Source organism: Vicugna pacos, unplaced genomic scaffold (genome assembly GCF_048564905.1).
Source record: "Vicugna pacos unplaced genomic scaffold, VicPac4 scaffold_104, whole genome shotgun sequence".
NCBI lineage: Eukaryota > Metazoa > Chordata > Mammalia > Artiodactyla > Camelidae > Vicugna > Vicugna pacos.
In genome coordinates, this window is record NW_027328784.1 from 741,261 (window position 1) to 766,958 (window position 25,698).

General features: G+C 42.3%; 1 protein-coding gene across 7 annotated transcripts in view; it reads left to right on the top strand.

Annotated features, from left to right (window-relative positions):
- The window catches only part of LOC140694779 (trafficking protein particle complex subunit 9-like), a 142,020-nt gene extending 117,027 nt beyond the window's left edge, over positions 1 to 24,993 (top strand). For 2 of the 7 annotated variants that reach the window (XM_072957849.1, XM_072957848.1), the window contains exon 3: positions 24,467 to 24,993. In XM_072957849.1, coding sequence (XP_072813950.1) covers positions 24,467 to 24,715 — 249 coding nt within the window. In that variant the 3' untranslated portion in view covers positions 24,716 to 24,993. Of the gene's footprint in view, positions 1 to 33; positions 192 to 624; positions 759 to 6,883; positions 7,064 to 24,466 lie in introns of those variants that run through there. The other 5 variants (XM_072957847.1, XR_012070408.1, XR_012070401.1 and 2 more) reach the window with 5 other exon arrangements.
- The last annotated feature ends 705 nt before the right edge of the window (positions 24,994 to 25,698 follow it).

Below are 25,698 nucleotides of genomic sequence, written 5' to 3' on the forward strand. Positions count from 1 at the left end.
CAAAATCTGAGTATTGCATCTTTTCTTTTTCAGAGTTTTATGTATAGTTGGTTAACATTCTATACCTGGAAATTTCTCCAAAACTGCTGCCCACGTGAGTCCCATGACTCGGGAATGGGGTGGTTCTGCTCATTGACGGGTGTTGGCCAGAAACGGAAAATGACATCCTCAAAGGAGCCTGGGATTAAGCAGTTATGTTTTGTCAGTGCTGTAGATTTCAGAAAATGCTTTTACCGTTTCTCTCCATCTGAGGAAGCAGCGTGCTCTCTTCCCAGCATCAGGAGTTCAGGGTCTCGGGATGGTGGGGGCTGACTGCACTGCCGTAAAGACAGCTGAGCTAGTCACTGCATGTGTGGTGCTTTCACGTAGTGCATTTCATGTTTTTTAAATGGTTTCAACATGTAGTTAATTAACTGAGTTAATTAACATTTAATAAATATGAGACTTTTTTGAAAAGACAGTTATAGGCAGAATATAAGTTGTGAACACTTTAAAAATGGCTTTATTACTGAAATTTCAGTAAGGAAGATTCAGTTTATCTTATTTACGCCTCTCTTTAAAAGTAACAAAGAAACAAGACAGAAAAAGCAGAGGATGATTTCTGTTCTTCCTCTCGGCTTGCAGGTGCCCTCACCTCCAGTGGCATCCATCCAGACACCAGCACTGACACTGGCCGTGCTCAGAACTGCCTCAGCCCTGAAGACACATCTGACAAATGGAAGGGAGCCGCGTCCTGTTACAGCGGGTGCTCTCACTTTGTGGGTCCTTATGTAACTGCGTGGTGTTATTCAGGATCGCCCTTTCTACACTGTTTGACGGTGCTGCGGTGTCTCCTAGTTATTTGTTTCTGTAACTACTCATGTATTTTTTCCAATGTGTGGTACTAGACATCTAAAAATGCATTTTTCAGATGAAAAATAATGTGTATTTAATATAAAAGTCTGAAAAAAGAGTCAAAAGTGTCTATCCTGGTCCCAGTACTCAAAGATAATAATTAACACTTTAACATCTATTTTCTGTTCTTTTCATCAGTGTGTATCAGCTCTGTCATAAAAACCAGCGAGCACTGTGTGCCTGTTTACTGTGTGGAGACCTCCATTTTCCATTCGGCTTATTACACATTTTTCTACAATATTCTATCTCCCCTGACATGATTTTTAATGACCAGTATAGCATTCTGTTTTGTGGAGGCATCGTCCATTTTACTTTGTATTTAAGTAAACTTTTAAATTCCAAGTATACTTAATTGAAATTCTGAAAAGAGAACTGTGGTGGTACCGAAAGTCCCCTACTTCCCTTCCCCTTTTTTCCTGAGAGTAAAAGCTGCTGACAATGTGGAGTATATATTTCATGACCTTTATGCCTTTGTCATATATATATACACACATACATACACGTATATGAGAAATCTATGTATATGTGTGTGTATATATGCTTTATTGAAAAATAAGGCCATACTATATGTTTTCTGTAGCTCAGTTTATTCACTAACGTATATATCATAGACCTCCTCCCACTCCAGACTCACCCGGTCCTTTCAGATAGAGTAAAGGGGTCTCCTGATGTGCAGGTTTGGTCTCTTGTGTAACGACACATTTCGTGGGAGAGTACTGTGGACAAGGCCTTGGACCACGCTGAAACGCTGCAACTTTAGTGCCCACAGCTCTCCGTGATTTACCGCATCATTGTCTTGATGGTGAACACTTAAGTTTTCTCCATTTTCCACTGTCAGAAAGGGTGTTTGACTGGCATCCTTCTTGTACAAACATTCCTGTGATCTTGTATGAGTATTCCTTTAGCTAAGGTTTCTGGAAATTTAGTCCTTGGATGTGACAACTTCATACATCACAGGATGCTTTCAAGTGAATCTTGAAATTCCTTCTCCTGTGGGGAATGAAAAGATGTAGAATAACTTATGTAACCAATTCTCTATCGCTGGATATGATTTCACTTCAGCATTTCTTCCCACCATTGTAAACAGTGCTGTGCAAATGTTCTGATGAGTACATCTTTTTGAACTGATTTTTTCTAAATGTAACGATTCCTAAAAGTGGAGTTCAGCCTGTGTGCACACACGTTTTTCAGAGTTTACATATCCATTGACATGTCACCCTCCAAAAGATCGCTCACAGTTTGTTGTCTCAAAGATGGACACTAGCTATAATATCTTTTAAACATATTTGCCAATATGACGAGCAAAATGATTTTCATTATTTTAGTTTGCACTTGATGACCAGTGAGGTTTTGAGCATTTTTCACTCATTAGCCATCTGACTTTTAAAAAGTGAATGATCCCTTTTGTCCTTTGCAAACATTTAAGTGGGGGAGCTTCTTGCTGCTTTGTGACAGCTCAATGTGTATTATGAACATTAACCCCTTGTCTTCATCAACATGTATCAGAGAGCTTTTACTTGTCATTTCTTGCCTTTCATTTTGTTCAGTAGGTTCATTATTGTTGTGGCCCAAAATAATCTTAAGATAGTAAATGTCTTCTTTTTGGGTTTTATTCTTAGAAATGCTTTCTTATAATGGTATAAATTTCTTCTGTAGGTTTTTTTAATCTCTAAGATGGAGATGATAATGGTACTTGTTACAGTGAGGAGAAGCTGAATTGATATGAGCAAAGAGTTGTATTTGCTCTTATTAGTACTTTCTAATATTTACATCATTTTCTGTAATTTTTCTTGTGGTCATTTTGACGGGAATAGAATTTGTTTTTTCCAGGTATTCTCTGATTGTAACAAGACAATTATTAAATTCATACTTTGCTTTTTAATTTGAAATCCCACCTGTAAAAAATACTTATGTATACTAGAGTCTCTTTTTGAGCTCATGATTTATTTCTGTCAATCTTACTTTCTTACTCTAGCACTATATCTTACATATTGTAAAAATTTATTTAATATATTACAGTGCGAATTTTTTGATTCTTTTTTCGATCCCTAAATTTCTTGGCTTGTATTATGACTTTATTATTCCTGAAGAATTCTAATATAATTTTTTCAAGTTAAAAAAAAACAGATAAGTGTTGTCATGGGATTTTTTAGTAATTTTGAATTATCTTTAGGAGAACGTACATCTTTAAAACTGCTTTCCTCCATACAAAAGGTTGATGTCTCTACTTTCACACTTTTACTTTACCCCTCAGTACAGTCCTGTACTTTCTCCATGTACAACATGGGCATTGTTTTTGAGTTATTTCCAGATTATTGTTGATGTTTTTGTTAATTTTTTAAGTGAGAAATTTTTGCTATTATATTTTTTAACTGTTAAAACTGACACCTAGGAAGGCAGATTCGGTTTGTAAATACTCACTTTGTAACTTCTCATTTAAAATTGTAAGTATTAAGTACTTGTTACAGAATCCTTTCTTTTCTGTTTTTAAAAATTTGTTTCCAAGATTCTCAAAATGGTCATAGCTAAGTAGTATAGGTGGGGAGACAGATGGAGAGAGGTAGTGTGGCTCATGTACAAACTGTGAGCACTTTCATGGCTGCCTTTATGCTGGAAAAGCTGATAAACAGTCCAGCTTAAACCAGGGTGGCTTTGTATGCACTTGAAATCCAGCTTTCCTGCCTGTATGGTGAAGCCTGGTAGGCGTGGCAGGTAGATGATCAAGGTCGAATGGAGGTTATTGGCTGCACAGAGCACTGTGTCTGAGAATTGGAGACCATCGCCATGGGAAATGCTTGGTGCCAGGAACAATGCAGAGGAGCTGGGGAACCTTGTGTTAAGGATTTTCCAGCCCTGGGAGTGGGAATATCAGACTCTGCATTCAGATCTTAGTTTGAATTCATCCTCTTTAGTTTTCTTGTCCTCTGACTTTTGTCAAGCTATATACCGTCTTTCACTTCCTGTTTTCTTGTCTCTCAAATTAGGAGAATTACATCCTGCTGCTAGAGTGTTTGATCAGGTTAAATAATTTGTGTCTATAAGATGTCACATACAGTCACAAGCTCAGTGAGAAATGGGCTGTCGCCTGTTCTTCTGCAGCTCAGTGCTTGAGAAGACATGGGGGAAAGCCAGTCCCTAATTTGTGTGTGATGCAAGTAGGAACAAAATTAATGTCTTGCCTTTCCCTAGCAGTATTCTTACAGCTTTGCTTCATTTACTTCTTTCCTCCTTTCCTTTCCCCTTTCCCATCCTCCACCAAAAGAGCCTCTCAGAAAAATAGATTCAAATTACTTTAAAGGTTGGCTCATCCTCATGAAATGATAGTATCATAAAAAAAACTGTGCAAATCCCAGAATATATTTTATATGATTTACACACACACATGTGCGAGCAAACACACACACACACAAAATCAGTCTACCTCCCACTTACAGAGGGAGAAGGTCCACTTTTTCTGAGTTTTCATTCACAGAGAGTGAGAACAATGTCTCTTACACAGACTTTCACCAGGCTTCGTGCATGGTGTTTTTAATTGAATTTCTGTTTGTGGCCATAGATATAGTCTCCTAATAGAAGAGAGAAAGTGGAGACATAGACATTCCGCTGAGATATTGGTGTCATCATATTTTAGTTGTAAAGGACTTAAGACAGCATAGAGTCGCAACATTTTATGGGTGAGAATCCATGATGTTGTAACTTAGACAAGAACCTGGGTCTTCTGCCATCTTGTCCACGCGGGTGAAGAGGCAACTGGGCAGGGGATAGTAGGGATCCTTCCTGCTTCACTTCCATGTTCTTGCTAGTTTTCATTTCAGCTGCCTTTAGTTTATGTTCATGAGGCCACTCATGGGAAGGTCACTCTGTCCTGATAGATTGAGTTTCTTATCAGCGAAAAGCTCTGGACCCACTCATATTTCCCAGAGTTTTCTGCTGACCTGCTGACACTTTATATAATTGAGACCTAAGAAACTACTGAATATAAAATCCTTATTGTTATCGTTTCCCCTCGAGTTCCATAGGAATGGGGTGCTGTCTCAGGCTGTCTAAAGCCAGATCTGAACAAAGATAGGGTGATGGGCTGTGCTGCTGGACCTACACAGTCGAAGGGGATTTCCACCTTAGCTTTATAATCAGGCAGATTAGTTCAAATCTTGCCTTTACCAATTATTATCTTTGTGTCTTGGGGGAGAAACTGTACTTTTTTGTGTCCAAATTTGTTTATCTGTAAATAAGTTCAGTATTTATTTTAAGGTTTCTGTTTTAGAATTGAATGAGCTAATTCATTCATTTATACCTAAAATAGCGATCGCATGGTTCTATGCTGGTGCCTTGGTAGTTGATTACTAAGGGAATCGGCAGTGAGAATGGGGGTGGGGGACTCCTGGATAATAGAGCTTATATTCCAGGATATGCTTGTAAAAGACTGGATGTGCAGTAGATTTTTAGTAAATATCTACTCCTTTCCTAATCTGCATTGATTGTTTATATATCTTTATACAAATATATTAACAATTTTTATTGCAATTTAAATATTTTTGTAGTATTTACATTATGTAGCTATAAAAATACATGAAATAAAATGATTTGACATTTATTTTCTTTTCAATAAGCAAAACAAAATAAAATAGAAAAGAAAAAAGTCTTGAGGGAGTAGAAATAATTTTATTTCTGTGGAATCAATTCCGTATAATAGGTCTTTGTCATGTTGTTAAACAGCATATAAAATTGATAGGTTGTGACATACTGGAAATGAGGAAACAGTGGAGACATACTACCTCTAATGCAGTCATTTTGTTACCAAGTCCAAACTCGTTCTGCTTGCTGCATGACAGGCCAATAAATGGGGAGAATAGATGTTGGAGTAAGGAATAGTGACTTCATTTGAAAATCTGGCAGACCCAGAAAATGGCATATTGATATCCAGTAGAACTCTCTTCCCCAAAGCAGAATTCAGTCTCCTTTTATACTAAAAAGCGGCGGGGATGTGGTTGGTTGTTGCAAACTTCTCGCTGTACGAATTGTTTGTCCTTGGAATCCTTTGTTCCTGCAGCTGTCCATGGTGGGTCAAATTAAGGTGCCCCCGTAAAACCTCCAAATGAAAGAAAGGTTATTATCTATTTTGCCACTTGCCATCTGTACATAAGTGTAGAAGAGCTAATATCCTTAAAGATCAGAGCCCGGAGAATAGGCTGTCCTGGATATTTCAGGCTAAAGGCAACTTTTTTTCACAAAAGGTGCAGAGATAGCAAGTCGGAGCCTAGAAAACAAGGTACAGGTTTAAAGCCAAACGAACACATCTAACATGGAGTCAAATTTGTTCTTTTCTTTTACAATTTCTTTTTCTAACTCATAAATAATTTTAGTAAGAAACATGAGAAATTTTTTTTATTTTTGCTTCTTAATAACGGATTACAACTACACTTTAGTGAGCAGGGATGCTGTGCGTGCCTTGGGGTCACAGCAAACTCTTGTTGGGGGTGGTCGACCCTGTAACATACCTGATGTCCCGTGAGTGTTGGTGAGGGTCCCCCTAACCAGGGGCTCTCTTCAGGAACCACCATATGGGCATTGACCTCTGGAGACCTCTTTTTCAGCTGCAGGAAATTTTTTCAGATTTTGTGATGGAAAAATCTCTCCAGCTGCAGATAATCAGGGAATAAAGGAAGAGGAAAAGCGCTTGAAGTAGAGTAGAAGAGAAGGACAGAATATCAGGGAGCGTGGTGACTTGGCAGCGGGGCCTCGGGAGAGAGAGGAGCAGAGGTGTGGAGGGTCCCGGCTACGGAACTAGCTCCTGCACCTTTCCCCGCACCCAAGCCACACAGCTTTTAATTGGGCCCAGGACTCCCTCCTGTCTGGATGTCACCCTGGGCAGAACTTTGAGAATCGAAGCTAAGGGGTGGTCAACACTCACCTAGGGGGTCACTGAGGACTTTGCTCAAGTCCACATTGACTTTTCCAGTCATGTGCCTTCACCTGTTCTTTATCTCAGGATCTGAGAAGCAGGAGCAAGGAACTCATGGAGAGATCCAGGAAGATATCTGACTGTGTTAAGAGACGACAGTCACAGTGACACGTGGAGCGAAGACACTTGCAGTAAAGTAAAATAACTTCACAACTATTGCATCAGAGCTGCAAGTGTGAGAGAACCTAAGCCTGTCTCAGAGTGCAGGGGACAAGAGAAAAGGAATGGTAAAATTACCACTGACATTTGAAATTTTGTTAAAAAGAATGCTACTGTTAATTGTATCACTTGAATGTATGCAGGTGTTTTTCTATGAGCATTCATAGTTTCACAAAACCCCACCAGCCACTCTTGCTCCCATCTGGTGTGGGCTTTCTCAAGCACAGTGCCCTTCCTGCTTGGGTGGGCCACGCTGCTGGTCCTCGCCTGGGGCCGGACTGCTACAGGACACTGAGTCCCCGAGGCACGACCTGGGATACATGACAGGAACATCTCTGCTCTTGGCTGAGGGCCTCCGTTTCCCCCTGCAGTGTAAGAATGCCGGTGACTCAGTTAGAAGCATGCATCCAAGCCATCCTTCCGTGTCATCACCATCTAGAAGCGGTGCCTGAATCTTCTGAATTTCTGCAGAATGTTGTTTACAATCACCTTGAACAAGTGAGTGTGTGTCCTCTTTCAAGTGGAGGAATTACTGCCGTTTTCCTGGAACTTACTCACCAGTAGTCCATCTGATTTTTCTGTGCTAGGATTCAGTATAGCCTGCTAATAACTCTGCAGTCAGATCTTGAAACCCTGATGAAGAGGATTATTTATTTTCTTTCCTTATATGATAGTATTTTACTTTCAAAATTCTGAGTTTTCTGTTCTTGGAGGAATTTTTTTGGGGTTTGGAGAAACAACATTGCTCTTACCATCTTTGTGACCTGTTGCTATATGCATCTCACCTGTCTTCTGTCACTTGTGAGGCGGTTCCATTTGTGACCCTGTCCGGGTTATTCATGTTATAAAACATAAAATCTGTAAAAGTACAGAACCCTTTTACTCCGAAGACATTCCACAAATACTCCTTTAATCTGGGTGTGGTTTTAACAAGACACAAACATTAGAACATATACTTGCAGGTTGCCAGTGCAAAATCCCCAAATGAATAGTCTAGCTCAACATCTAAAATCTTTCTTATCTACCTTGGATATGTATGGATAAGTGAAGCAGTTTGCTAAGAACCCAAGACCAGGTTTAGGATACAGGCTGATGTAGCTCAGCGGGTCCTCCCAAGCTGATGCTCTGCCAGAGAGTGGGGTTGAGGGGAGAGGGCGTGCCCTGCCCTCCATGAGCTGACAGTTTCATGGCAAACACCTTCACAAGGTGAAGAAATTGGAGTTTCTTCTATGAGCAGTGGGTCTGAAAAGAGCCCAAAAAGCATGGGAGTGACACAATCCCATTTGTCTCAAGTAGGGGAGAGTGGCTGTGGGGCCACTTGGGAGACTCGTGAGTCCAGGTGGGCAGTGTTGGTGGCTTCCACTTGAGCGGTAGGATAGTGGGTAAAAGCGAACAGATTGAAGGCATGTTTAGATGGTAAAAAGAAAGATTTAAAGCTGTCTGTGAAGGTAGGATGGAGTAAGGCCCAGGTTTCTGGGTGGATTAATGAGTTAAATGATGGTCCTGCTGTGTTCTGAGGAGGGAAAGCTGCAGAGGAATTTCTGGGGGAAAACTGATGAGTTCAGCTGTGGGTAAAGTGAAAGGTTGTTAGATGTGTGGTCTGGGATCTCAGGTGAGAGCCAGTAGTGAGTAGGGAGAGGGGAGAGAGACTTTCAAATAATTTTATCTTGTGAACATACATATAAGGATGAGTAATGACACACTTAACCCCTCTATATTCTGTATTTAAAACCCAGTAACATTTTGCTATATTGGTTGCAGGGGTTCTTAATTTTTTAATACAAATAAAATAAATAGAAACAAAATAGTGGAGTTAATGAATATCTTAGAGTTGATGTGTGTCCTTGTATGTATTTTGATTTCTCATCTTTATAAACATAATCTACAAAAAGTTAACTTGCTTAGAATAAGAGTTAAACACAGGGACATGACACACTCTGTTGGGGGTTGAAGGTGATATCTTTGGCAAATTATATAGCCTCTCTTTGCCTTTGTTGCATCTTCTGTGAATGCCCCCGTGCCCCTCATCACAGCTGATTTCCTAGACTAGAAGTTGGGAGGGAGGCTGCTGAAGGGAGTAAGAGGTGGCAACTGCTAGGAACAAAGAAGACAAAGACAAAAACAGATTAAAGCCGAGAAACTGAGTCCTAATACCCTCAAAGGAAAAATAATCCCGCAGTGTTTTGAGCCACTTATCGTAAGGGAAACAAAATCACGTGGATCCAAATCTCTTGAGCATATGTGTATTGTGGGTGGGAGGGTATCATCAGAAAAGGGTTGAGAAGAGGCTTTTTGGTTTCCCTTAACGTTTTCAGTAAGAATGGGGTGCAGAAGCAATAACCACCCGCTACACATTAGAAGGTGTTGTTTTGTGCGAAACTGACCAAAGTTTGGAAACCAGTCATCAGTGGTGCTGGGAAATGAAGAGGCTTCTGGATTGGGTGGGGCACTTGCTGTGACTTCCAGGTGACCTGCTGGCTGGGGTCTGTGAGGCGGGCAGTAGGTTTGCAGTGTGACCTGGGCATAATCCCTGGCTCTGAGGCTGCTGGTCTGACTAGCAGACCTGGGCAGATGCAGTCCTATTGGGGCATCTCGCGATGTGGCCTGGGACACCTGCCATGCTGAGGGCAAGAGGAGGGATCCCCTAAGGGGGTGTCCCTGTGAAGAGTAGAAACGTCCTCCTGCAGGGGAGGAAGAGCCTCTGAGCAGCGGGCCGGATGCACAGGCAAGAGCAGCCTGAGCACGGAGATTTCGGGGACCTGGAAGTCATAAAGTGGCCCGAACAGCCTTGTTCCTGAGAAACTGGAGGGAAAAGATGCTGCAAATGCAGGCTAATTTCAGACCCTGTGGTGGGTCATGAGTGATAGGAAAGAACTGGTCAGGCAGGCACGAAAGAACCCTGTGGTTGTCCCAGTTGGGGCGTCACACCAGAGGGAGGAGCAGAGTTATAGACTTTGTCACTTTTTATCTGTGTGACTTTGAACAATAACACCCCACCTCTCTCTATATATATCTTCATCTGTAAAGTGACAGAGTGACAACTCGTGTCATCAGAAGGCTTAGTTTAGCTCTGATCCTCATTGTCCAGTCCTGTCAGTGCTGCCCTGCAAGGTTCTGCAGTGGGTGCTCTTACCCTGAGATGGGAGGGCGTAGAAGGACATTGTAGCACCCGAGGGCAGGAAGGGGTTGCTTTAAAAGCAGACATGTAGCCTCCTGCAGCTGCAGACCTACAGGCAGTTTGGTTTATGGTCGTGGAGAGGACTTTGGAGGTCTTAGCATCGTCTTAAGACTTGTTTTCCCTTGGGGACCTGATTTGCCTTTGCAGATTAATGTTGAAGATTTGGGCTTCTGGCAAAGCTGTTTTCAGAGATGGGTATATATGTAACATATAGTATAAAATGAAAGGTTTTATTTAATATTTGGGACTTTGTAGCTGTAGGGAACAGCTCTGTTGGCCTGGTTTCCACGGAGGACACTAGCAGTCGTCAGAGCGTGCGGGAGGGCAGGCAGCCTGCAGTGCTGCTGCGGGGGTTCTCCCCAGCAGGACGCTCTGCTGAGTTGACTCTTCTCTGAGTTTGGTTGGCAGAGGAGCAGACAGCAAAGTAATGAGTTCTGGTGGGATTGTATAATGACAGGAAGAAAGAGGGAGCCGTAGTTCTTAGGGACTACTACACTCTTTTGGTTCCTGATCCAGTGTGTCCCATTACACAATTGATGAGTTGTGTCTATTCTGGGACTTGATTGAAATAAACGTGCAGCCTGAATATTAAGAGTTATGTTTTATTTGTCAGAAGGACTCGAGCCAGGATGACCGCCTCTCAGAACACTCTGAGGGACTGCTCGCAAGAGTAGGGGAGAAGCTAGGATTATATAGGAGCTTTACAACAAAGACCAGGTAGTCAGGACAATAAAACATTGCTTGTTATCTAAAGAAAGCCAGGTATCTCAAGTTCATGAATTTAATGCTTTTCAATATATGGGAGGAAGCCAACATTTGGGCTGACTGAATATATACTTTAGACAAGCACCTAGCTATCTAGGGCCAGTAATCTTCCTTTCTTATTCTGAGTCTGCTCAGAGGGCACCATTGTGAATGGCTGCAGGCCTGTCTTCACTGGGGGGTGGCGGCAGCCGCTGATGACTTGTTTTCAGCATTCTTTGTTTAGTGACATGGTTGCAATATTTTCATTCAATTTGTAGTGTTTTCATTCACAGAAAATTATGGTATTACCCTGATTATGGATAATCTGGAAGCTTGGAATGGAACCGAGATGGAATTACTGCAGATAACTTCTACTTTAATAAGCCATGTGTAAACATGAACACGGAGGAAGCATACAAAAGGATTCGGTGGTGAATGGGAAGGGTTTCTGCACGTTACAGAAGAAGGCAAGGCAGAATTCTTCTTCTTTGTGGGCAGGTATGTGAGTCCAACTTTCCTTTCTGAAGTGCTTTCTGAGAACTGTTTATGGTAATGAACCATCATTGACAAACGGTGACACACATTGCATTTAAGAGCTGGCTGGCTTCAACTTGGGTATTGGACAGGTGGAATTCATAGGCAGTGGTCAGGTGGATGGGACAGAGATGGAGCCCAGGCCTGGGCCCATATTCAGGTTGAAATCGCCATTTACTCACCATAGCGCCTTGGACTTGAATGTAACCTCTCTTAAACTGATGGTGAGTCTGTGAAATGGGCATGATAATATTCGTTACTTCCTGGGCTTGTTGTAAGTTCTGAAGATTATTATAGCACACATGAAGCACTTAACACACTGACACTTAGCAGTGTACACTTTGTTCGACCACCACGCTTGGTGTGTGTCAGAGCCTTAAAGGCAGCATGTGTCTGTTTAGGATGCACTGGTAGCCCCTTGGCTACTTTGTGAATTTGGTGATTTCCTTTAATACTTGTAACTCTGTGTGCCATGGGCAGTTATTTTTATGGACAGATGAGGAATCTCAGGGTAAAAAAGACTGTGCAATTTGCCCAAAGTCAGACCATAATTTTGTGTGCAGGGGCCTCGGTTCAGCATGGGCTCCTGGGCCTTCTGCTCTCTCCGTTCAGCACCAGAGCCAGATGTGGGCTCGGCTGTTTCCCAGCCCAGAATATCCGGCAGGCCACAAGACACACCTGGTCCTGTGCTGCTTGAGCAAAATCTCCGGAGGAGAGGCAGTTACAAAAGGGATAAACATAAAAACAGACGACAGCAAATTGTGATCAGCTCTGAGAAGGAAAGGAGCACGTCTGGCCGTGCAGAGCTGGGAGCTTTCCCGTCGGGGCTGCTCTGGGGGCGCTCATCTCAGCTAAACAAGCTGTGCTGCTGCACCAAGGCAGGAAGGCAGGGCGCGTGTGGCCAGGTAGACAGGGCCTCGTTGATCGTACTCATTCCCTATTAAGTGGCAGGTGTCACAGGCACTTAACTAATAAACAGACGTTGGCCAGAATCATCACGCATTTTGCTTGGTAGTTTTATTGGCGCCAACTTTGAGAGGAGGTCATTGAAGCTGGGGAGTTTGCTGCATGCCCGTGATTACCATGGAAATACCCCCACTGGTCTTTCAACCTAGACTGGTGTGGCTGTCATGTCCCAGCCCTGTGAATGGCATCGTGCAGCTTCTCCCAAGTGGCCCAAATGACTGACATTGATATGCTTAATTCGTAGGAAATGGTATGTGGCAATAAGAGAAAAAGGTAGTAAGAAATTGGAAAACTAGAAAATAACCAATTCTTCCCCTGCTGGGGGACCGTACCCTGTGTCTCTCACCCCACTCACTGCCTGTCACCTCCTCCCTGCCGACTCCGTGTTCAGAAGCCACTCTGAGCCTTTGAAGAACATTTTGCCTCATGACACTGTTAACTAGGACCTGCGACCTCTCTGTCCCTGGTTAACTCTCTCTTCAAAGCCATTTAAATTTCTTGCAGGCTCCTCCACTCAAATGTAAGAATAGCCCCTTTAAACTTCTTGATGCAGCTCCTTAATGAAGATCTTGGGAAGGAAACCTAGCCAAAACCTGGGAGGTATTCACAGAGTGAATGTAACCTGAGCATTTTTTGACGTTCAGAATCAGAGCGGTGGGAGACACAGGAAGGCCTTTTTAAGTTAGCAAGTGGAAAGAGAAAGGACTCAGGATGTTTGAGACTGAAACATCTCGGTCCCAGCCAGCAAGGCACCTGCGTTCAGGATGGTGTGTGGGGAGTGCAGAGTTCTCAAAAAGAAAGAAGTGGTGGGATGGCAGGGAGGACATTTAGGTACTTAACTGGGGAAGGAAAAAGTTGGCTGAACAATTCATGGTTGAACAAGAGGATTGTGACATGATGTGCTTGTATTTTGGAGAGAAGGGTTTTGTGGAGCCAGGCCTAAGGAGAAATCTCTCTGACTGGGGAGTCAGCACAACAAAAAAACACAGAGAACCAGGCAGACCCCATGGCCCCTGATGGGGGAGAGGCTGCCCACCAATTGGAGACCTGGAGGCTGCTTCTGTCCCTTAGCTGGGGTCTCAGACCTCACTTCACATCCCAGTCCTGTTGATACAAGAAAAAATATGTGGGGCATGAGAAGGGCTGTGTCCCAGGCTTCCGTTGAGCCCCTGGGATGTGCCCCACCAGATTTTGTTCCTTGGCTTCATGCAGTAAAGAATTCAAGAACAAGCCAGTGTTGAGTAAAGGTAGATTTATTCAGAGAGATACATTGACAGGCATGAGAAACGTCACGAAGTATGGGGGTTTGATGCTCAGATTAAAAGTAGGCACACACTCCACAGAAATAGTGTGGGCCTTCTCCGAAGAGGTAGAGAGAGGGGTTCCTGGGATGTGGCTCTGTGTTGCTCCTTTTCTTGGGCTTCGTGGTTTCATATGCTAATAAGTAGAAGGACCAGCCTTAGGGCAAGGGGCTGGGATTCCAGGGAGTTGGCCATTTTCCACCCTTTGACCTTTTGTGGCTAGCCTTGTGACTGCCATGGTGCCTGGGGCCGTGTTATTCACCATGTTACTATTACAATGGGTGTATAATGAAGCTCAGGATCTACTAGAAGTTAAATCTCTTCATCCTGAGCCTCAAGACCTATTGGGGGTTGAATTCTTCACCATTTTGATGTTAATTGCTGTGGTCTTTCTTGAATGTCTTGCTCTGCCCCCTTCCATCCTGTCTCACTGTGATGACACAGAGAGAGCAAAGGCCGGGCCCTGCGTGTGTTCCTGCATTTAACAGCGGGAGATGTGGGGTGGGCTGAGGATGACTCTGAGTGGTGAGAAATATGTTTCAGATTTTCCCACATGAGACATGGGGACCTGCCAGCAGCCATCGCAGATTTATCTCACGGGCATTATCGCTTGTGTTGTTACGGAAACAACAGGCCAGCCAAGAAATAAGCAGCACTCAGAGGGTGGGAGTACTGAGATTTATTATGCCAGCGGGCTCAGAGGGGCTTCTGTTCCCAAGCCCTGAGCACATCCAAGACGTGCACATGAGGTTTTATAGGGTTAATTACAAGTATGGGGCTTTTAGCCAATAAGGCTCAAACAACAAAAAGCAAGGAATCAGTACACTGAAGCTTATCAATTTGGAACAGATCACGTTACTGACAATTGTTGACCTTGGATTTACGAGTTAGCTTGTTAGCCCAGTAAACTGACACTGAACTTCAGATTTACGAGTTAGCCCAGCAAAACTTAGATCAGTAAACCGACACTTATCACACTTAGATTTGTGACTTAGCTTGTTAGCCCAGCTGGGGTTTTTGTTCACAGTGTCACTCATCTTTTCTATTTTCCTTTTATTTTTAAAGTATTTAATCCAAATTTAATATCAGGATTTTTTTGGAAAGAAATTTCTCTTTTTCTTTTCTTTGGGGCTCTTTTGGGGGGTAGGAAATTAGGTATATTTATCTGTTAGTGGAGGCCCTGGGGCTTGAACCCAGGACCCTGTGCACACTAAGCACACGCTCTACCACCTGCCCCATCATCTTTTTCTTTTTGCTTTAGCTGCCAAGAATCTTACAGCTGAATTTCTAGTCGGCCTTTAACACTTGCCCTGACTTCATGGAATCCATTTTTATGAGTTTACCTCCCCCTGGTTTCATTTAAGTATTGAATCTCCATTTTCTCTTCACTCTCAGTTTTGCCTTTTTGTTGTTATGGTTGTTAAGCTGTGTTTAAAAAATTGTTTAATTTCTCTTTTAGCAGGAGGCTGAAGTAAATAAATATGTAAACAAACATCACACTTAAATGCTTTTATATATTCTAAGCTGTTTAGTAGTTAATTAAAAACCAAATTGAATATTAAAGGGATAACATTTTTAAATTATTTTTTAATTTTTTATAAAGACATAGCTGATTTAAAATATATGTTTCAGGTGTACAATAGATGCTCCATTTATAGTTACTGTAAAACATTGTATTCCCTGTGTTGTAAGATACATCCCTCTAGAGTGTTTACATTACATGTTGCAGTTTGTATAAGAAATTTGGGTAACGCAGAGTCTGGGACGTGGCTGTGGCTGACCCAGGTTCACGCAAACCCTGCCTGTCAAAGCTCAGGCCTTCACTCCTGTCTGCAGGGAAGCGAGTGGAGGCAGCTCTCATCAGCGCTGGCACCACACTCTGAGTGGCAGTGACAGCAGTGACTGTGTGTGGACGTGAAAATTGTTGTTCCAAGAGTTTTACATGCTTTTCTGCATTTAATAATTACAGCCCTCCTGTGAGGAAGGGTTTTAAGTTTGTAATGAATAATACATTTTATTTTGATATTGATAGACTTCAAAACTCCGGAAAATTTACAGGAGTAGTACAATAAATGCTTAGATACAGTTCACCTTAAAGGGCACTATTTGCCCTTTTGTGACGGGCTTATTTTAGCATAAATTTTCAAAGTTCATTCATATTGTAGCCTGAATCAGTACATTATTCTTTTTGTTTGATAATATCCTTTTCCTTTTTTTTCGTTTTTGGTCTATTTAAAAATATTTTCATTGAAGTCTAGTCAGTTTATAGTGTTGCATCAGTTTCTTGTGTACAGCACAAAACTTCAGTTAAATAGGAACATACCTGCATTCATTTTCATATTCTTTTTAAACATAAGTTACTATAAGTTATTAAATATATTCTCCTGTGCTATACAGTATATACTTGCTGTTTATTGTATACATACTCAGCATCTGCAAACCTTGAACTCCCAATTTATTCATTCCACACCCTCTCCCCTCTGGTAACCATAGTTTGGTTTCTATGTCTCTGTGTCTGTTTCTGTTCTGTAGATAAGTTTATCTTTTTGTTCCTTTGTTTTTGTTTTTTTTTTTGTTTTAGATTCCACATGTGAGCGATCTCATATGGTATTTTTCTTTCTCTTTCTGGCTTATTTCACTTAGAATGTCATTCTCCTGGTCCATTCATATTGCTGCAAATGGCATTATTTTATTATTATTTTATTGCTGAATAGTAGTCTATTGGACATATATACTACAACCTCTTTATCCAGTCGTCTGTCAGTGGACATTTAGGTTGTTTCCATGTCTTGATATTGTAAATAATGCTGCTGTGAACATTGGGGTGAAACTGTCTTTTTGAATTACGTTTCCTTTCGGATATATGCCCTGGAGTGGGATTGCTGTGTCATCTGGGCCCCCAAGGTTTTGTCTTTTGAGGAACCTCTATACAGTTTTCCACAATGGCTCCACCAAACTGCATTCCCACCACAGTGTAGGAGTGTTCCCAATTCTCCACAGCCTCTCCAGCATTTAGTGTCTATGAACTTCTGAATGATGGCTATTCTGACTGGTGAAAGGTGATACTTGTTTGCAGTTTTGATTTGCATTTCTCTGATAATGATATTGAGCATTTTTTCATGTGCCTATTGGCCATTTGTATGTCTTCATTGGAGAAATGTTTCTTTAGGTCTTCTGCCCATTTTTGGATTGAATTGTTTGTTTTTCTTTTTTATCAAGTGTAAAAGCTGTTTACATATTCTGGGAATTAAGCCCTTGTCACTTTCATTTAATGCAACTATTTTCTCCCACTCCATAGGTTGTCTTTTTGCTTTAATTTTTGTTTTCTTTTCTGTGCAAAAGCTTGTAAGTTTAATTAGAACCCACTTGTATATTTTTGCTTGTATTTCTATTGCTTGAGTAGACTGCTCTTGGAAAATATTGTTCAGATATATGTCAGATGTTTTGCCTATGTCTTCTTCTAAGAGGTTTATAGTGTCTTGTCTACAGTTTTAAGTCTTTAAGCCATTTTGAATTCATTTTTTTGTATGTTGTGAGGGGGTAGTCTAACTTCATTGATTTACATGCAGCTGTGCAGTTTTCCCTGCACCATTTGCTGAAGAGGCTGTCTTTGCTCAATTGTATGTTCTCACCTCCTTTGTCAAAGATTCAATTACCAAAAGTTTGTGGGACTATTCTTGGTAATTTTGTTTATCCATTCATTGATGGATGGATATTTTTAGTGACTTTTAGCTACTCTGAATGATACTGCTATGAATATTGATGTGCAAGTTTTTGTGAGAATACATTTCCATTCTGTTGGCTGTACAGTTGGCCCACCATATCTGTAGTTTCCACTTCATGGATCCAGATGGCTGATTGCAAAGGGACTTGATCATCCTTGGATTATGGTATCCAGGGTGGGGGGTTCCTGAAACCAAACCCCCGAGGACACTGAAGGATGACTCTACATGTAGGAGTGGAATTGCTCAGCCACATAACTCTAACCTTTTGAGGAAACATCGGGCTCTTCCAAAGAAGCTGCACCATTGCCCCTTTCCAACGGCTGCATATTGAGGGTATCCATTTCTCTGCCTCCTGACTGACACTTGTTATTGTCCATGTTTTGATTATAACCATCCTAGTGAGTTTAAAATGAGATCTCATTTTGATTTTGATTTCGCTAGTGATGCTGACCATCTTTTCAGATGCTTATTGGCCAATTGTGTATCTATTTAAATCCTTGGCAAATTAAAAAATTGGGTCGATTTTCTTTGTATTGTTCAGTTGTAAGCATTTGTTTTATATCCTGGATACTAGTCTCTTATTAGATATATGCTTTGCAAGATTTTTCTCCTATTCTGCAGATTGTCATTTCACTTTAATTTTTTTAAACATTAAAACAATTTCTTTATAGGGGAGGTAATTAGATTTATTCATTTTGTTTTTCTTCCTTAGCACGCACTCTATCATTTGAGCTACCCCTTTCCCCTTTCATTTCACACTCTTGATGTTGTCCTTTGTAACAAATGATTTTAATTTGATGAAGTCCATTTTATCTATTTTGTTTTATCACTTGTGCTCTTGGTATTGTATCTAGGAAGCCATAGCCTATCCTATGACCACAAAGATTCATACTATGTCTTCTTTTAGAAAGTTCATATATTTAGTTTTTACGTTTTTGTCTGTGATCCATTTTGAATTAATATTTGTTATATAAAATACGGGGTCCAGATTCCAGATTCATTCTTTTGCCTTCAGATACCCAGGTGTCTCTGCTCCATTTGTTGGATAGACTATACTTTCAATGGAGTGTTGTTGGCACATTTCTGGAAAACTGACTGTAAATGTAAGTTTCCCCCCAGGATTTTTTATTGTGTCTCATAGATTTCTGCATCCAAACTTATGACAGAAGCATAATGACTTGAGTGCTATAGATTTGCTGTAACCTTTGAGTGAGTCCTCCAAATTTGCTCTTCTTTTTCAAGATTGTTTTGGCTGACCTGGGTCCCTTGCTTTCAATATGAATTTTGGGATCAGTTTTTCAATTTTTGCAAAGAAGTCAGCTGGAATTTTGATAGGGATTCCATTAAATATGTAGATTACTTTGGGAAGTCTTAACATTTTTAACAATATTTTCTACCATTGCATGATCATGGGATGCCTTCCATATATGAAGATATTTTAAATTTTTTTTGGTGATACTTCAAAATATTCAATGTACAAATCTTGTAAACTTTTGTTAAATGTATCTCTCATTTTATTTTTTATGCAGTTGTAAATGGAACGGCTTAGCTTCATAAGGGTGGGACTATATATATCAATTTATTTATTTCTAGGATTCCTACATAGCAAATACCCTAGGTTTATATTTGCTACATTGATCTATCCACAATTCTTCCCACCCCCGTGTCATAAGAAACCAAGACCCAGCTTAAGCCATCTGAACACCTATGTGGAAGTGAGAAATGAGACCTTTGGGTGGGGTTTGTGTAGATGATACTGAGATCTTATTCAGGATGGCTTCATCTTAATTTCTTTTAAACAATCCTTTCAGAGTACATAGTCAGATACATTAGGAAAATGCTGTTTTGATGTGCGGAGGAGCTAAGACTATAATTTTCAAGTAATTTCTAGTGAGAGTGTTGTACTTGAAACATAATTTGCATCAATCTTTGAAGATTTATGTTTCAGGAGCTTTGAGTAAATAATACCTGTCTTTATTCAATAACTACAACTAAATGCTCAAGCAACATGAAAGAGTTTGAGCAAACAGCTCCCGCCCCGTAGTGCTGGTTGGTTGCAGCTGTAACTGGAGTCAGCGCTTACCTCGCCCAGTACACTTGTGCTGATCTGCTCAAAACAGTTCGTCCAACAGTTTGTCGGTAGTCTTTTAGACAAAGCCATAAAGCATTGATTTAAGGTTGCTGGAATGTAATCTATTCTTATTAATATTAAGTAAGCACATATTGAGTACTTACTGTATGTTGGGAATTGTCCCGCAGCCTCACATGAATATTACTTCTAATAAAACCTCTCATATTTCCCTGTTATTTGCACTTTACAGATAAGGAGACTGAGGATTAGGTCTTCTCTCTTTTGGGGGGAGCTCATTATCAATGATGGGAAGTTGTAAGGAAAAAGATATTGATTCATCCAGAGAAAATATTTTTCTGAGATTCAGTATTGAAGAAGGTAACCACTGAAGAGGGTGATCATTGTTTGAGTGAGACGAGCCCCGGGTTGTACGGAGTCAGCATCCCTGTCCTGGATGCTGCACGTGTAGAGCTGCGTGGTGGGTGAGGCGGCGCGGCCGCGCAGGGAAAGCGGATGCCGGGCCGTTGGGCTGTGCTCAGGCCCGGTGGGGCTTTCTCCTAAGAGCAGTGGACCGTCATTGACAGATTTTAAGTAGGCTAGTGCGATGCTCTCGTAGATCACTTTTGTCTTGTAGAATGCTTAGAAACATTTAGAAGGCTCGGCAGGAGGTGATGTGATGAGTCAGAGTAGGGTGGCTGCGAGGTGTAGCAGTGTTCAATTTTCAAGTGATTTTCAGTCCCAGGTTTGTGGCTCAGTAGCCGTGTCACTTTGGATGACACACCCAAGGAAGTGAAACAATTTATCTAATCAATAGAAGCAGTGATGTACCGAACTCCCAGGACTGCTGTGTAGATCCAGTGAGATAACGTGTGCACAGTGTGCAGCATGGTCCCCAGCACAGAGTCAGTGCTGAGGGAGTGCCAGTGAGTACCTGGTAGGACAGGTGTGGGTGGTGGATCTCGTTGACTGAGGAAATTTGCCCCTGAAGGAGGGGTCTTGTCACATCTGTGAGTGATTGGCCTGAGCTGGGAGAGGCAGGGAGACCTTGCCCCCGACCAAGGGCCCTGGGCAGGATGGCTATGGGAGGAACACCGTGAAGTTAGCTCTTTGCAGGTGGAGTTGGAGGTGCCCTTGAGACATCTAAGTGCAGTGTCACAATCACAGAAGTGGTCTGGTCCCGGGATGTGCATTTTCCTGCTGAGATATTGATCTCTGAACGCGAAGACATACTTTACAGGACAAGTGAATAGTAGTATCATCTCTCATCAAAGCTCACATCTCTTTATTCATCACTCACTTTGCTAATTGGGTACTTACAGAACACACTTCACTGTCCTCCCCTGGGCTCAGGCTCCACAGAAAAGAGCTGGTGAGTCTCCCTCTTTTCCAGAAGAAGACACACTTAGCTGGTAGACATCTATACCTCGCCAGACTTAGAATTTTAGGTTGTTGATTTAATTCTATTTTCTGTTGGTCATCTCCTGACAGGAGAGACGTTTTACCTCATGGTCAGGTTTCAATTAGCTGTTACTGAGAATTGCTGGTCTGATCCATAGTGTATTTATTCTATTAACTTTGTAGAGTACTTATCATTTTTCTGTCTTTGCTCTTTAATTTTGTTTGCCCCTTCAATTTTCTATCTTATTTGGGACCTTATTTTATTTTTTAATTAAAAAATGTCTATTAGCAGTTAACAAAACAAAAGCAAAGAAAAAATGCACATGATAGCTAAATTTAGAAAATATCTTGTGTGTTTTCTGTCTCAGCAATGGAGGGTTCTAGAAACTCGTGAAAAGCTTCATTACATAAGTTCCTTTAAATTCTGATTAAGAAATAAAACCTTCCTTCCTCATCTTTCAAGCTGCACAGCTAATTGTCAAGAAAGTGAGGGGAAATTCTCAGAAGCCAAGACAAACCAGAAAGCAGGGATTCTGGGAGATACGTGAGCCTTAGAAGCCCTGGGGTGCCGGTTGGCTCCTGAACTGAGTTTCAGTTGCCCTGGCAGGAGGGCAGGAGGTGAGCCTGTGGCCTCTCACACTGGGAGTTGGATGGCTGTTCTTATATAAGGCCAAGCACATCCTGAGAATCCTGCTTTATAAAAGGTTGAATTAGAAAGAAAAGAATAAAAGCATTCCTCAAGGCAAGGAAGTAAGGAAAGTAAAATTTTTTGGAAGCGGGAAAAAATAACATATCCAAAGTAAGGATTTAGTTTAAAGCTGTTCTGGCATGAGAGTGACCACAAACCCATGGCAGAAAATCACAGCTCCTCCCGGAAAGAGAAGGTGTGTTTTGAATGAATCAGTGGACAGCCATTCTGAAAAAGGCCTCCAGAGTCTTCTGGATCAAGATACTGGACTCAAACACCTCCCTTCCATGGTCTCATTTAAATAACCAGAAAGGTTTTAAAGGAAAGAAGCCATAATCATAGTTCTATTTATTGACATTACTTTATGCTAGGAATTCAAAGGTGACTATGGAGTTGTCTCCTCTTTTATGGACCTTACTTTCTATTTGACATAGTTGGGGAACTTGGTGGATGGTGGTGTTAGTATGTTGCAATTAACCAGGAGAGGAGTTTAAGAAAGCAGTGAAGGGTTGGTGACATTTTTCGCTGAGGACAGTCCTGTTCAGTTGGCTTGTAATTACAGGCTCGTTGAGTTATCACTGGAGGGAATTAATCTTAAGGAATTTGGACTTAACTCAGGCCTCTTCAGAATGGGCAAGTGAACCTGGAGAAAGACAGTCAAATCTGTGCAGACATTGAAGTTCACTTCAACATGTGGTATCCATGAGCCAAAGATAGGACTAGTAGGCAGCACTTCTTGAGGACAGAGGAGTGGTTTTTAAGGTTCTTCAAGAATGAATCCCAAGGTACCGGGATGGCCAGTTGTCAAACTGTGACTTTGCTCTTTGGACGGTGTATCCACCAAGGGTATTGGCCGTTTATAAGTTTCCATTTCTCCTTAATACATGTCAGGTTATGAGGACGTGGGCATAAACGTTTCACACCTTGTCAAGGTGACTTTGGGTACCTGCCTAGAATCATGGGCACAGTTGCGGCTGCGTCATACATCTTGCCGCACATCCCGCTCCCCGGCTCCGTGATCACGGCAGAGTGGTTCCTTATTGAGCTGTCCATCTCCTCTGTGACATCGTAACCAAACAAAAGATTGGAGAGTATTAGCTTGGCTTTTTTCTTTTCTAACATTCCCTTCAAATTATGATGACTGATAGTGGACCCAGTTACGTTTGCAGATGATTTACAAGTAGGGCTGTCAGTACAAACCTTGTAATCCCCGCTGTGTGATCTAGAGAAGAAAGTTACACTCTTTCCAAATTGTTTTGATGCACTTATGTGGGAAAATGATGTATGTTTGAATATGTATTTCCTCTCTTACTCATCATGGCTAGAGATGAATATTTGTAGACATGGAATGAGTACTCTGTATTTGAACTGTATGGTCCCCTAAATTCTCCCCAGCTTTTTAAAGTCATCACTGGAGTGCTACCTCCAGAGTGCCGCAAAGCATCCAACACTGCCTGCTCTTCGGACACTGTAAGTTTCCAAGTTGGAGAAGGCTGCTGGCTGGTGAGGCATTCTCTCGCACATCTCTGGTTGGGTGATGTGAGCTGAGAACACAAGAATTGGCAGACAGTAACTAACCACGATCACGTCCATTTCTGGAACACTCATGGAGGATTTTACACCTATGCTAGTGGAATACGTTATTTCATTTAGTTTTCCCAAAAATCATAATTAGATTTTATCACCTGTATTAAAAGGGAAACTGTCAAAGCGAGTGACGTGCAGACTTTGGACTGGAACACGGGTCTTTCTGATCCCTGTCTCTGTTCCCTCCCCGACCTATCCTTGCAAATGACCAGGAGACTCTTCCTCAGTCTTGAGTTTCCCTCTGATGTTACCGCTCTCTTTGTTTCTAAGAGAGGAAAACAAGTCTAAACTTACTTTCCAGTTGGAAATGGAATGGAGAGTTAACGTTGGAAGCCGGGAGAATCTGTCCTGTGATGAAGTGGTCTCCGAGCCACTTCCACTGGGATGTCACATCACTGTCTGGGCCCCTTGCTCAGCCTGTGCACAGGTGACAGCGCAGTTGTGCCGAGCAGTCCTCCCGGACAGGGCAGTGGGTTGGAAATGAGTTTGGGGATTTGGTTTCATTACACAAGTTCCTGAGGGCCTTGACCTGGCACTTCGAGTGGGAGCATTCCCTGTCCCACAGACTGTGCTCTGGGCCCGTGCAGACCTGACGTGGCCTCAGCCTGAGTCTCAGGGCCCGTGGTGATGAGGAGCATTTTAGCCCAGGGTCTGCCGGAGGCTCTGAGACTACTGGGCTGTGGGACTTTGTCCAGGATGATAATAATTCCTCCCCGAGTTTCAGATTTCCTTGCCTGTGAGCCGGGGTAGTAGTTGTTTCTGAGATGATTGTAATGATTCAGTAATGGGCGCAGCGTGTGCTGACAGGTAGCTGGGTGCTTTAGGAGCAGAAGTCGCAGTCACTTTGTCAGCCTCTCCCTGTGCGCTCTGTGCTTTGAGAAGTTGTGTGTTTGGTGAAAGTCCCGCCCAGACCCTAGGGTCTAGATGAACTGTTGTTCCTTTACTTTCCCTTCCTCTTCCTCTTTCCCTTCTCTGTGTCCCATGTTTAGGTAGCAGATTCCTCTATTTCAGGGAATACGGGCTTTTCTAGTAAAGGGACAGGTGGATTGCGGAGAGGTGGGGCCCAGAGGGGGTCTGGAGTGTCTGCACAGTGCTGCTTCCCTGCGTTTCTGCATCCGGTCCCATCAGTGCACTAAGTCAGCCTTCCTCTTCCTTCCTGTGTCATCGGGTCTCTGTTTTAAGGGAAAACCATTTTTATGGGTCTTTTTTCACTTACGTGTTTCATTCAGATGCTTGTTGCTTTTCTCCCTGTGCTTCAGCGTTCTGAGGAGAAAATTCAGCCGTGCAGCATCCTCTCCGAGCTCTACGAGTTGATCGGCTTCCACTGCAAGTCCACCTTCTTCAAGCGGGTGGCCCCCGTGCGGCACGCGGCCCCCGGCATCCCGGAACCTGGCGGGAAGGCCTGCTCCCGACTCCTCCTGCAGACGCTTCCTGGCTACAGTCTGTCACTGGACTTGCAGGACTTCAGCAAATGTGTTGGAACTAAAACATTGCTTCAGCCCCATTAACCATGCCTGGTTTGGGCCCTGCTGTCCTGCCTCATCAGGGTGAATCTTGATTCATTTAGAACAGGGCTCAGCAGACTTTTCCTTTCAAGGGCTTGGGGGTAAATATTTCAGGGTCTGAAAACCTCCTGATCTCTGGTGCAGCTGCTCAGCTCTACTGTTTAGATGCCAGAACAGCCAGATAGTCCACACACCCATAGAGCTTTATTAACAGCGGTGGCTGGGGCTGGATTGGGTGTATGAACTGCAGTTTGCCCCCACAGCCTCCTCAATATTGACACCTGCACCAGAGTGTACATTTGTGACAATGGGTGAACCTACACTGACATGTCATCATCACCCATAGCCCATAGTTGACACTAGGATTTACACATTGTGTTGTGCACTCTGTGGGTTTGGACAGATGTACAATGACATGTATCCACCATCACAGCATCATACAGAGTCGTGTGTCTTAGTGACCTTAAAATGCTCCGTGCTGCACCTCATTCATTGCTCTTTCCCCTCTAGCCTCTGGCAGCCACTGATCTTTCAGTCTCTGTGTTTTTCCCTTTCCCAGAACACCATACAGTTGGAATCAGACAGTTGCTGAAACTTCCCAGATTGGCTTCTTTCACTTGGTAATATGCATTTAAGGTTCCTCCATGTCTTTCCATTCCTTGATAACTCATTTCATTTTAGCACCAAATAATAGTCCATTTTCTGGCGGGACCACAGTTTATTTATCCATTCACCTACTGAAGAAGAGCTTAGTTGCTTCTGAATCCTGTTGAGTATGAATAAAGCTGCTATTAACATCTGTATGCAGATTTGTGTGTGAACATAAGTTTCCATTTCATCGAGTAAACACCAAGGAGCACAGTTGACGGATCATATGTTAGAATTACGTCTAGCTCTGTAAAAAATTGCCAGACCGTCTTCCAAAGTACCTGGGCCATTTTTCATTCCCACCAACAATGCATTATAATTTCTGGTGCTCCACATCC